Source organism: Dipodomys ordii, unplaced genomic scaffold (genome assembly GCF_000151885.1).
Source record: "Dipodomys ordii isolate 6190 unplaced genomic scaffold, Dord_2.0 Scaffold51, whole genome shotgun sequence".
Lineage (NCBI taxonomy): Eukaryota > Metazoa > Chordata > Mammalia > Rodentia > Heteromyidae > Dipodomys > Dipodomys ordii.
Window position 1 is genome coordinate 5497154 of NW_012267267.1, and position 12972 is coordinate 5510125.

General features: G+C 40.7%; 1 protein-coding gene across 1 annotated transcript in view; it reads left to right on the plus strand.

Moving 5' to 3' along the window:
• Dnajc6 (DnaJ (Hsp40) homolog, subfamily C, member 6) overlaps positions 1-12972 on the plus strand; it is a 139535-nt gene that overhangs the window by 81922 nt on the left and 44641 nt on the right. Inside the window, exon 3 of the mRNA XM_013020482.1 lies at positions 12721-12871. Coding sequence (XP_012875936.1) covers positions 12721-12871 — 151 coding nt within the window. The remainder of the gene's footprint in view (positions 1-12720; positions 12872-12972) is intronic.

Below are 12972 nucleotides of genomic sequence, written 5' to 3' on the forward strand. Positions count from 1 at the left end.
TGATATATAAGGATCTAGCTTTAGTTTTCTACATGTAGTTAACCAATTTTGCCAGCACCATTTACTGAAGAGGCTGTCTTTTTTCCATTCTATTTTTTAGCTCCCTTATCAAAGATTAGATGGCTATAGGTCTGTGGATTCATTTTTGGGTTTTCAATTCTATTCCATTTGTTTTCAGGTCTGTTCTTGTGCCAGTACGAAGCTATTTTGATTACTATGGCTTTGTAGTAGAGTTTGAAATTTGGTATTGATATTCCTCCAGTACTATTCTTTCTGTTAAGGATCGTTTTTGCTATTTGGGGACTTTTATTGTTCCATATGAATTTTTGGATTGCTTCTTCCATTTCCTTGAAGAATGAGGTTGAATTTGTAGATAGCCTTGGGAAGTATTGCCATTTTCATGATGTTGATCCTTCCAATCCAGGAGCATGGAAGATTTATCTACTTTCTAAGTTCTGTTTTGATTTCCTTTTTCAGATTTTAAAGTTTCCATCATAGAAGTCCTTCACTTCTTTAGTTAATTCCTAGGTATTTTATTTTTTTGGGGGGCTATTACAAAAGGAGTTGCTTTCCTGATTTCAGCCGCACTCTTCTCATACAGTAAAGCCATTGATTTTTGAGGGTTAATATTATACCCTGCTACTTTGCCAAAGTTTCGAATCAGCTCGAGTAATTTGTGAGTGGAGTCAGTGGGATTCTTTAAATACAAGATCATGTCATCTGCAAAGAGGGAGTTTTACTTCAGCTTTCCCTATTTGGATCCCCTTTATGTTTGCATCTTGTCTTATTGCTGTAGCTAGGCATTCTAATACTAAATTGAAGAGAAGTGGAGAGAGTGGACATCCTTGTCTCGTCCTGAGTTTAGAGGAAATGGCTTTACTTTTTCACCATTAAGTATAATGCAGGCTGTGGGTTTGTCATACATAGCCTTTATTGTATTGAGGAACGTTCCATGGAATCCTAGTTTTTCCAGAGCCTTCGTCATAAAGGGGTGTTGGATCTTGTCAAATGCTTTTTCTGTATCTATTGAGATAACTATGTGGTTCTTATCCTTGCTCTTGTTGATGTGATGAAGTATATTAATTGATTTGCATATATTGAACCAGCTTTGCATCCCTGAAATGAATCCTGTTTGATTGTAATGTATGATTTTTTGGATGAATTGTTGAAGTTGTTTGGCCAAAATTTTGTTGAGAAGTTTTGCATCGATGTTCATCAAAGAAATGGGTCTATAGTTCTCTTTCTTTGATGAGTCCCTGCCTGGTTTTGGGATGAGGGTTATGATGGCTTCATAGAAAGAGTTCGGTAGTGAACTTTCTCTTTCAATTTCATTGAAGAGTTGGAGGAATATTGGTATGAGTTCTGCTTTGAAGGCCTTGTAGAATTCCGCTGTAAATCCATCTGGTCCTGGGCTTTTCTTAGATGGGAGGTCTCTTATTGTTTTTTTTCTATTTCCATGCTTGAAATGAATCTGCTAAGTTGGTTTAACTCATCTTGGTTTAGTTTCGGCATGTCGATATTTGCTAGGAAATCATCCATTTCTTCCAGATTCTCAAAGTTATTAGCATATAGGTTTGAGAAGTATTCCCTTATAGTGTTCTGAATCTAGGTTGTTTCCATGGTGATGTTTCATTCTCATCTCTGAGTTTATTTGGGTGTGTTCTCTTCTTTTTCTGATAAGATTTGCTAAGGGTCTGTCAATTTTGTTAATTTTTTCAAAGAGCCAACTCTGTTTTGTTGATTTGCTCTATAGTTTTTTTGATTCTAATTCATTTAATTCTGATTTAATTTTAATTATTTCTTTTCATCTACTGGATTGGGGTTTAGCTTGCTGCTCTTTTTCAAGGAGGTTCAGATGTCTCATTAAATTGTTCATTTCAGAATTTGTTTTTATTAGCTTACAGAGTTTAGAATTACTTTGTATGGTAATGTCATTACAGATAGTTTCTTTGTGTGTTGATTTTATTTTGCTTTCACTTTGGAAGAGTTGTTCTAGTTTATAATTGTAATTATGTAGAATTATTACATATTTCTGAGTTCTAATGTATGAAACAAATAATATTAAAGATACCTAGTGTCTATTCTTGTCTCATATATCTTGTTCCCTTCTCCATAGGTAATTTAGGTCTCTTTGCTTTGTAAATGAATCTGTCTCCGTCTCTTTCTTGGCTCTGTCTTTTTCCTCTTCCTTCCTCTCTTGTCCTCATTCCTCCTCTGAAGTCTCTTAGGTAGGTGGGAGCTCTACATTCAGTTTGGATTCTGTATAAAATGTGAGGGTGGCAGAGACAGAATCTTCTGAAAGGCTGGATCTGAAGTATGTGAATAGGTCTGGGTTTGATACCAAAGGTGGGATCTGACTGACTGATGGAATGGATTAACTTGGCCCCAAATTCCCTTCTCCTATCTGCTCATGTTAGCCTGTTCAACCTCACTCATCCTTGAAACTCCATTTAGCTTCCCTTGCCCTCTGTATTCTCTCCTCTGAGAGGCAGTGATTCCCTGTGCATAAGGCTGTCCTTCCCACATAGTCTCTTATGCCTTTCTATTCATGTTTCCTGGTCATTTGACTATGTGCCTCCTTCTGTTTCCCTATTACCACCTGTTACAGAGCCTTCCCCCCTGGAGGAGCTCAACTGATACATGAGGCCAGGCACAACAGCAGGTGTGTTTACATGGATTGATCTCTGATCTTCAGAACAACAGCACAAAGCAGATGTTGTTATTCCATCTTAGGGGTGATAGATCATGCCCAGAAAGGTTCAAGCAGTTTTTCTAAAGAAAACAACTAGCAAAGTTGCAGACTCATGACTGTTCTCTGTGTGCTCTTATTCAGCAAGTGGTTGTGTGAAGCTGCATGCTTTGCCTGTATTGATTGTGTGATCTCAGCAAGTAAATTAGCCTCTCCACATATACAAAATAGGGACATTAATAGTTTGTACCTCATAGGGTTGTAAAGCATTTAGAATAATGCCTGACACATTGCAGCCCCTAAAGTGTCAGCTGGCTTTAGTTACTATTTGTTATTTTGTGTTGCAGAATACAATACTAGTATTCCTAATATTACTAGGATACACTCTGTACAGTCAGTCTTCAGCCCTGATATCTTGCTTGCTAGAAGCATTTGGGCTATGATGCTTCTGTTTAAAGGTTACAAGGCAACTGAGTAATGGTCAGAATCTGGGGCCAAACAGACCTGGATCATGTTCTGACTCTGCTCTTTAGTAAATATGTGACCTTTCTCTAATTATTTAACTTTGTTGAGCCTCAAATTCCTCCTCTGTGGAATGGACATGAGAATATCCATCTCAGCAGATTGATACAAGGATTAAATGTGATTACCTGTATAAAGCAGCCAGCAGAGAAAACATGTCCAGTAAATGGTATCTCCTCTGCAGCTCTCCTTGAAGCCCTACTTGACCTTCATTTTAGATGCGGCTGTTCTTGGTAAGGTCTATAAATGAAGGGCTGTGGCTGTGTTACAATATTTCCCTACTTATCAAGCCCTACAGGCATTGAATGATGAGACTTTGGGCTTACATCTCAGGAATTTGGATTCAGAAAAAAAAGAAAAAAAACCCTGGAAATCTAGTTATCAGGGTTGGAATTCTAAGCCTCAGGCTATTGCAGTTTATGTGCTCTGCTGGTGCTCTACCAACTGGAGCTATACCTCTAGTCTGGATTATTGCTAGTTATTTTGGAGATAGAGTCTTGCTGACTTTTCTGCTCAGGTCAGGCCAACCTTGAACTGCAATCCTCCAGATCTCAGCCTTCTGAGTAGTTTAGGATTACAGGCATGAGTCACAGGCACCTGTTTAGGAATTTTTGGGTATAGTGGTCTGGCTGTGTTAAAATCAGGCTGACTAGAGTCAGATGTGATGCTTAATCTTGGGAAGCCCTTGCCTCTCCACTTGCAGGCCCCTTAGCTGGGATGGGATATCTCAATTCTCTAGGCCTCATTTCTGCAGCCAAAGAGAGGAATTGACTTGACCTTTGTTGCAGGTCGTTGCAAGGGTGGAATGAGATGGCGTGTGTGACATCTTGCTTGGACATAACACATTGGGGGGTCAGGGGAAGATCAGTTTCTCCAGGGCCACGCTGTATGATTGTGTTCTGTGTGGCTGTTCAGAAACAGCCTTGTCTAGGTTACTGCTGCAGAATTAAAGGGCTGCAATCACCTTCTTCCAGTGTTCACAAAAGTTCTGAATAAGCCTCATTGCCTCCTTTTAAATAAGGAAACAAAACCCCTGTGATGCACCTACCAAGGCACCCTTACCATTCATTGAGTATTGCAGAGGACACGCTGGGCATGATAGAAAGTCACCTGTTGCTGGCCTTTCCCTGAGACCTCTTTTTTGCTTGTTAGTGTCTGTCTTTGAAATCTCAGAATCTGTGAGCTCTGATCATGTTACCTGGCATCTAAAAGGCACCAGGGGAGACCAAATGCCACTAATGACTTACCAGCTCTTTCAGTCACAGGCTTCTCAAAGGAAAGAGGGTTGGGACCCTGAGCTTGTTAGTGCTAATGTGCTTTCTGCCTCAAAAGGCATCTACAAGGGGGAGCTTTCCACCCTGCAGAAGGGTTCTTTGGAGAAGATGGAGAGCACATTTGCATATGGTTCTTTGGACTTTTGTTCTTTGCTCCTCTCAGGCTCTGCAGCCACCCTGGAATGTTTGAGCCTGTGGTTGGTGAACATGAGAATCAAACCTGAGCAGCTTCTCCCCCTGAAGACTGTGTGCCTGTGGGGGTGGTGGGCTTAGGTGGTATAAGAGGCTAATTGAAGAAAAAGTATCATGAGCTACTTTCCTCCATCCCTTTATGAGCCTACAGGAGGGGACACAGGCACAGCTGGACATGACTACCCTCTCCTGCCTGTGGAAGACTTAGCAGGGAGTTTTCATTAAATTGTATCTTCTCAGCAAGTAATGCTTAGCAGTTTCCCAGACACCTTGGGTGTCTGGTCTTAAAAATATCCTTAGATCAGGAAGTGGCGCTGTAGCTCAAGTGGTAGAGCACTCGCCTTGAGCTGAAGAGCTGAGGGACAGCGCCCAAGCCCAGAGTTCAAGCCCCACGACCGACAAAAAAAAAAAAATATCCTTAGATCATACAGAACAGGCATCAGGCCTGTATCTACTTTTTCTATACTCTAGAGGAGCTTAAATTCATCTATTTCTCCTTGCGTCCGGCTCTTAACAAATGCATGGAAAGTAGTTATATGTTACTTGAAGAAGCCAGGTTTTAGAGTAAGACAGATGTGGGAAGAGACCTGGCTGTGTGACTTGGATTTTTATATTGGGACCTTTCATAGACTGTATATTTGTACCCACCCCCCCGCCCAACTTGGATTTATACTCTGGAACCTAATTCCCAATGTGCTAGTTTTGGAAATGAGACATTTGGATGTTGATTAGATCAGGGGTCAGAGTTATCATGGCTGGGATTGGTGGCCATTAAAAAAATGGACTGCTGAGAATCAGCTGCACTTAGCCGAAACTCAGTTACCATACAAGAACATAGGGAAAAGGTTCTGTGAATGAATCCAGGAAACAATCCTTCACTATACCCTGAATCCTCATCTTGGACTCCCCAGGCGCTAGAACTGAGAGAGATACAGTTCTGCTGTCTATAAGTCATCTTGTTTCTGTTTTTATAAATTTTATTTTATTGTAAAGATGTACAGAAAGTTTACAGTTGCATCAGTAAGGTAATGAGTACATTTCTTGTAGGATATTGTTACCCCCTCCTTTGTTTATGTTTTTTTAAGCAGCCAAACTTCAGTTTGCTCATCTGTGAAAGGGGAATAATAAAACTCACTAGGTCCCCTGACCATGAGAATTAAGTAAGATGGTGGAATTAGACTTATGCTCTAGTTTCCAGCAAGGAGAAGGTGGTTCAGATGATGGAAGCTCCTGTTAATATCTACCTGCCTGTAAGTATGATTGTAGTGGATTTGAAAGTGAATTGAAATCCTTGGCTTCTTATGAAAGTCAATTCAGTTCTATTAAGCATCCTTTTTTGAACTGTTTACCCTGGAAAGTGTCCTTCTGGATGCTTGGTACATATGTCACTTAGACATTGTCTTCTCACTGGGCCCTTTTTGCTCATTTTCAATTAATTTTGTCTTGTGTCTTCCCACAAAAGCATCTGCACACCTTTCCAGATAATTCTAAATGCCTTCAGCTACTTGCTTGAAGGTTAGTCTAACCTCCAAGTCTCTTTGGGTCAGAGAACCCACCATCATTTCAATCTTACCTCTTATCCCCTCCCTAATATATGCACTTACAAGTGTACTAAGAAATACCTTATCTTGGCCATATATTACCGATGATGCTTTATATTATGCACATTTCTCTTTATCTCAGGACAGTCTCTTCCTTGCTCCCCTATAGTAAAGATGTCAATCCACATACCAGCATTGGATAAGGCCTTATGTATATATGTCTTTCCAAGAGCAGACATGAGCACACAAATATACAGCAAGAAATAGTAGCAACATACTGGAATTGCATTCACCAAGTGTCAGCACAGGCAGGAGCTGCTTTAAATTCAGAGAGTTTGTGGTGGTGTGTGTGTGTGTGTGTGTGTGTGTGTGTGTGTGTGTTGGTACTGGGCTTTGAACTCAGGGCTGTGTACCCTTTTTTTTCCAGTCCTGGGGCTTGAACTCAGGGCCTGGGCACTGTCCCTGAGCTTCTTTTGCTTAAAGCTAGCACTCTACCACTTGAGCCACAGCACTACCTCTGCCTTTTTCTGTTTATGTGATACTAAGGAATTGAACTCAGGGATTCACACATGGTAGGCAAGCACTCTACCACTAATCCACTTCCCAGCCAGGCTATGTACTCTTGCTTGGCTTATTCACTCAACGCTGGTGCTTGGACAACAGCTCTTATTTTAGTGATTAATTGGAGACAAGAGTCTCAACAGACTTACCTGCCCTTAATGGCTTCAAGCCAAGCACCTCAGATCTCAACCTCCCGAGTAGCTGGAGTTACAGACATGAGCTACCAGTTCCTGCCTTGATTTTTCTATACAGCTTCTGTAGCAAGTCAGGTGCAGCCTGAAGGGAGGCTATACAGCCCTAGGCTTCTTATAATACTGGTTGCTGATGAAGATAATGGCCATTTCTTCTTGAGCAATTTGTGTGTGTGTGTGTGTGTGTGTGTGTGTGTGTGTGTACTACATTTAGTTAATGAGTATTATCTCAAAACTGAGATCCAGGCAGGGTATAGAACATCTTTGAGGATATAGAAGACAGAGACCATGGTTGCAGTGATGGGGATTTCCCCTCCCTCCCACTCCGCAGCATGACTTCAGATTAATCTGATGTTTGTAACTAGTGTTGTGCCAGGGAAATAATTGTATGTCTCCTCAGCAATGTCCAATATTTGGCTTAGTTGTCAATGTCACATTTCAGTTATCTTCTTCTGAGCAAAAAAAACAAGATTTAGGACATTTAATGCAGCTGGCAGTGCTATGTCTAGAATTCAATTAAGTCCATGATTTCCAGTTAATGGATCTTCATGCCAAGATTGACTGAGGTTATATCATTAATCTTGCTTTTATTTTAGGATTTCTACTGTCATGATTTACAGTGAATCCTGGCCAGTGTTGTCAGGATTACGGGAGCATAATTAATCAAGCAAGACAGCCAGATCAACTAGATACTGATGATGAGAACTGGGGAGGGACCTCACTCTCTGCTTGGTAAGCAGGCTTCAGGCAGGATGGAACTACAGGGGAGGATTCCCTTTTGGAGACCATTTCTGGGATTCTTGATCTCTGTATGTTTTGAATCCATTGCAATAAGAGTCTCCAGATGAGGAAAAGTCTTCTGAGACCCAGTTGGTGATCCACTATGAGTAATGTTTAGTTAATTCAGTCCTGCAAATTTTTACTTAGGGCTAAGTTGTAAATGTGACAGTGTGTCTTAATGGATTTAATCTTTGTGGGGATTTTCTGATAAAGGCATGTTAGACTTTCTCTTGTCTACACAGCAAGTTAGTGGCATTTCTTCTGAATATGGTAGTTCCAAAATATACACCATTCTCTGTTTTTTTCCTTCTTATGTACTCTTTTCTCTCCTTGTCATCTTTTTTCCTTTTCCTTCCTTTCTTTCCCCTCCCCCTTTGCTTCCCCTCCCTTCCCCACTTCTCCTCCTCTACTTTCCCTCCTTCCCTTCTTTTCCCATCCCTTACCTTCCTCCCCCCCAACTCCTCTGTTTCCTTTTGACTTACAGGATCTTCTTTTCTTTCCCATATTAGAACAAGAAGACATCATTATCTATGGTGTCTTCTGGTCCATAGTACTTACCTATCATTCTGTTTTTGTGTGCAGAATGCCTCAGTTTTATTTACTCACTAAAAAGTTCTCTGAAGGAGTTACAGATGAAGCATAGTTTAGTACTATATATACAAGAGTAACTGCAAGAATTTGTGATAGTTGATGCAGAGTTGGTGATTTTTTTTGGGGGGGATAAATGAATAACACTTCAACTTTTAAGTAGCATGTTCAAGGGATGTTCAGAATCATATCAAATTTGATTCTATTCTTTAACCTGTCATTCTTGAATTTAAGCCCTATCATGTACTTACTAGGAAATTATTTTCTGCTCCCATTGCGCAATTGAGGAAACTGAGGCATAGAGACATTAATGTAAGGTATTAAGGAATGAAGGTCATTGTTGTAAATCCAGGTCTATTTACTTATTAAGACTACCTCCCCTCCTACATCTTTTAAGACAATCTCACTACATATCTCAAAGTGATCTTGAACTCTAAACCTATGATCTTCCTGCCTGCTTTCCAAGTGTTGGGATTATAGGTGTGACCATTAGCTTGGGTAGCCATGTTCTTATGGCACCCCTTTTCCTTTTTAGGTCTTTAGCAGTGGTCTTTTGAGTTACGACTCTTTGCAAAAGTAGCACATGGAAGTCATTTTTGAGTGAAAGGAGACCCAGGCTTTCACTACCCAGAAGTAGGGATGTGCTTTAGGTGCATGGGATTTAGCTTAGGTCTGCTATGTAGAGTCCAGATTTATATGGTTTACCAAGTCTGGCCAAGCATGAAAGCCAGCCTTCTCACTGACAAGGTTTTCTATACTGAGAGAAAGAGGTCAGACATTTGTAGAATATCTCCATAAGCTAAGTCTATGCCAGAAGCTTGTTCCACAAATAGCAGTGGTTTTTCTTTGCCCTTGAGATCAGTGAAATGAAGGACTAACAAGTTTTCTTAGCACTTAGGAAGATGATTTTCCTCCAGATGCTGTGGGATTCTTTTTCTTCCATCCCAGGATTTATCTTCAGAGTGTCTGCATTCCCTGTTGAGTCAGCATTTAGATGCATCCTCACCCTGAATTTACTGAGCCTCATTGAGCATTTGTATGCTTGGCATGACTTAGTACTGAGATACTCACTTACACATTTATCTGGCAATTAGATGTTGAAGTACTGCCTTAAACTTTGCTTCAGCTGTCCAGAGATGGAACTCTGGTTGGTAATATACGCACTAACGTATCCACTATCCCTGGGGAAATGCTAACCCATTTGTCTGAGCTATATTAATCTGCTTTATGAACAGCTTCTTAGAAATCTGCTGTGATACCTAGTTTTTGCTCACGGTTCTGTCAGTGTGGGGTCTGAAAGCACAAATGCTCATATTCTTGAGCTTGACTTTCAAGCCTGCTGGGATCCAGGGAACACTCACCTTTGAGCTTCATTCACCCTTCTCTTACATATCCTCTTCATCTTCCCAGTGCTCCACAGAAATAACACCATGGCCTGCTTCCAGCATGTTGTCTGTGTGTACACCTGTCTGTGGTCTTCAGACTTCTAACTTGCTATCTCAGGGTGCCCCTCCCTCCTCCTCTGTTTTGTAGACACTAAAATACCCACCTTTCAGTGTTGACTGAGTTTAACCCAGTCTCTTGCAAAGTGGTAACTGGCACTCAGCTTCAATACTTTTTCTTTTTATGTATGTCCTTGACTTTGGTGTCTCCTGGCCTTTTGCTCCTTTTTGTCTTTCCATTTTTTTTCTTGCCATCTCAGGACACCTAGATGATGGAAGAAATGGAAAATTTTAACTTGATACTCAACCTGTCACTACCTTGATTCTGGACTTGCTAGCTTTCAGATCAATGCGAAACACGTTTTTATTGTTCATAAATTATTTAGCCTCAGGTAATTTATTATAATAACATGAGCAGCCTAAGATAATATTGCTTAATTAGTCTACATACAGTTACAGTTTAGCTACCTATTCTATCATTATTATTGAGAGAGATTAAAAATTATCCCTCTATGTTGGTAGATTTTGTTTTTCCTGGTACTGGAGCTTAAACTCAAGGCCTTGAGCTCTCACCTGGCTTTTTCGATCAAGGATGGTGCTCTACCACTTGGACCAGCTTTTTGCTGCTTGATTGGAGATAAGAGTCTAACGGACTTTCTACTCTGGCTGGCTTCAAACAGTGATCCTCAGCTCTCAGCCTCCTGAGTAATTAGGCTTAACAGGTGTGAGTCATCAGCACTGGCAAGATTGTCTCTTTATTCCTATTGTTCTGTATACTTTTTTTAAAGTAATTTGAAGCTGAATCTTTAGGATTATAATATCTTTTTTTTTGGTGCCAGTCCTGGGGTTTGAACTCAGGGCCTGGTCACTGTCTCTGAGATGTTTTGCTTAAGGCTAGCACTCTACCACTTGAGACACAGTTCATTTTCCAGCTTTTATGGTGCTAATTGGAGGTAAGAATCACATTGACTTTCTTGCTTGGGCTGGCTTTAAACAACAATCCTTGTTTCAGCCTGCTAAGAAGCTAGGATTATAGGCATGAGCCACTATTACATGGCTAGAATTATAATAACTTTTGGAAAAATTTGGCCCTTTTTATATTATGAAACATTCCTCTTGATCTCTGGAGTGAGTAGTCCTTGTATTTTGTCTGATTTTGAAGTAGATATACCATACTTGCTTTCTTCTGCTGTTTTGCACGGGCAATCTTTTCTCAATCTTTGCAGCAATCTGTCTATGTCTTTGTAATTAAAATACATCCTTTGTCTGTGCTCTGGTTATGCTAGTCAGCTTTCTGATACTGGGGAGAGACACCTGACATTAAAGGAGGAAAGATTTATTTTGGCTCATGGTTTCAGTCCACAATCCTATGTGCTATTTTATAAGTGCTTTCATTCTTTATATAAGACAATCAGGACTTGGACCAGTTATGCATGTGCTCTGTGCTATATATACAGCTAATTGCAGAAGGGAAATACAAATCAATTGGTCTATGGAAAAAGACCATATTTGGTCTTTAAAATCTTTAAAGTATGGCCAGGACTGGTGGCTCACACGTGTAATTCTAACTATTCAGGAGGCTGAGATCTGAGGATCACACTTTGAAGTCAGCATTGGCAGGAAAGTCCATGATACTGTTATCTCCAAGTAAACACCAAAAACAGTCATAAGTGGAGCTGTGTTCCAGTGGTCGAACACCAACCTTGAGTGAAAAAGCTAAGGGACAGTAGCAAACAGGCCCTGAGTTCATTTTGTGGTAAGCAATCCATGAAGACTCATTTATAATGACAGCTGAATTTCTAAGGCTTAAAATTAATTTACCTGCTCATTTAAAATATTGCAGGACCAAGGGCACAGCTCACATAATAACATGTTTGCCTAACTAGTGCAAGGCTCTGCGTTCAATCCTCAGTATTGACAAAAACAATACAAAGGCCTTGCTACTTCAAACTCATATCACACACGGTCTTCTTTGATCTTGCTATTACCAAAGAGGTAATACTTTTCTACCATGTGCAAAAGCTTTTGTTTTTAGTTAGTTCCAGTTTGTAAGGGGGAATGATTCCTAGAGGCTTATAATTCATTAAAACACAATCATACGGTATTTAAGTAGAAATACCATACCTCAAGTCTAAGACATTTCTCCCTAAAGTCCATTTTTTCCCCCTGAGGCCTCCCTAGAGTAGGATGTATGGACAGCAATGCCAAGCACTCTGTGATTCTGGAAGCTAAGGCAGTGAGCTTTCCCATGGTATAGTTGACTATCATGTCCATCTGATCCTTTTTCCTATTTGCTAGAAAACCAAGAGCTAAATAAACTGCCAGAGGAGGTCAAAGAAGTCTGGATGGCAGCAACATTGGTTCTTGGCCTTCCCCCAAGTTCTATGGAGAGAGGATGGCATTTTCTTGAGTCAGGAGCTGAGGGAGTATCTCTGCAGTCTTTGTTTCTATCATTGGAAACCTTGGAGATGCCATGGATAGCATTGTAGCACTTAAAATGCACAGAGGAAACTGGGTGCTGGTGGTTCATGCCTATGATCCTAAGCTATTAAAGAGGTTGAGATCTGAGGATCAAAGCTGGCCCAGGCAGGAAAGTCTTGTGAGACTCTTATCTCTAATTAATCACCAAAAAAAAAACTTGGAAGTAGAGCTGTGGCTCAAGTGGTTGAGTGTTGTGCTAGCCTTGAACACAAAAATCTCAGGAACAGTGTCTAGGCCCTTAGTGCAAGCCCCGGGACTGGCACAAAACAAAACAAAACAAAACAAACAGGAAGATATTTGTGGTGGAGCATGCCCATAATCCCAAACCACTGGAAATTAAGAGAGGAGAATCTTGAGTCTGAGGCTCAAGATGGTCTGTGAGCGTTGTGGGAATGAAGAGGGATTGTGTTCTTGACATAGTCTGTGCTATTAACTCCTCTTCTCCCTTTCCCTTGGCAGGTGCCTCATCTCCAGACATGGAGCCCAGCTATGGGGGAGGCCTCTTTGACATGGTGAAAGGTGGTGCAGGGAGGCTTTTTAGTAACCTAAAGGACAACTTGAAAGACACCCTCAAAGACACATCTTCTAGAGTCATACAATCTGTCGCCAGGTAAGTGCATTCCTCTTGGTTTAGGTTAGTGGAACCTCATTCTCCCATGGGATTTGGTCAGTTCCCAACTGCTTGACTCACACAGTATCAGCTTGTGATCT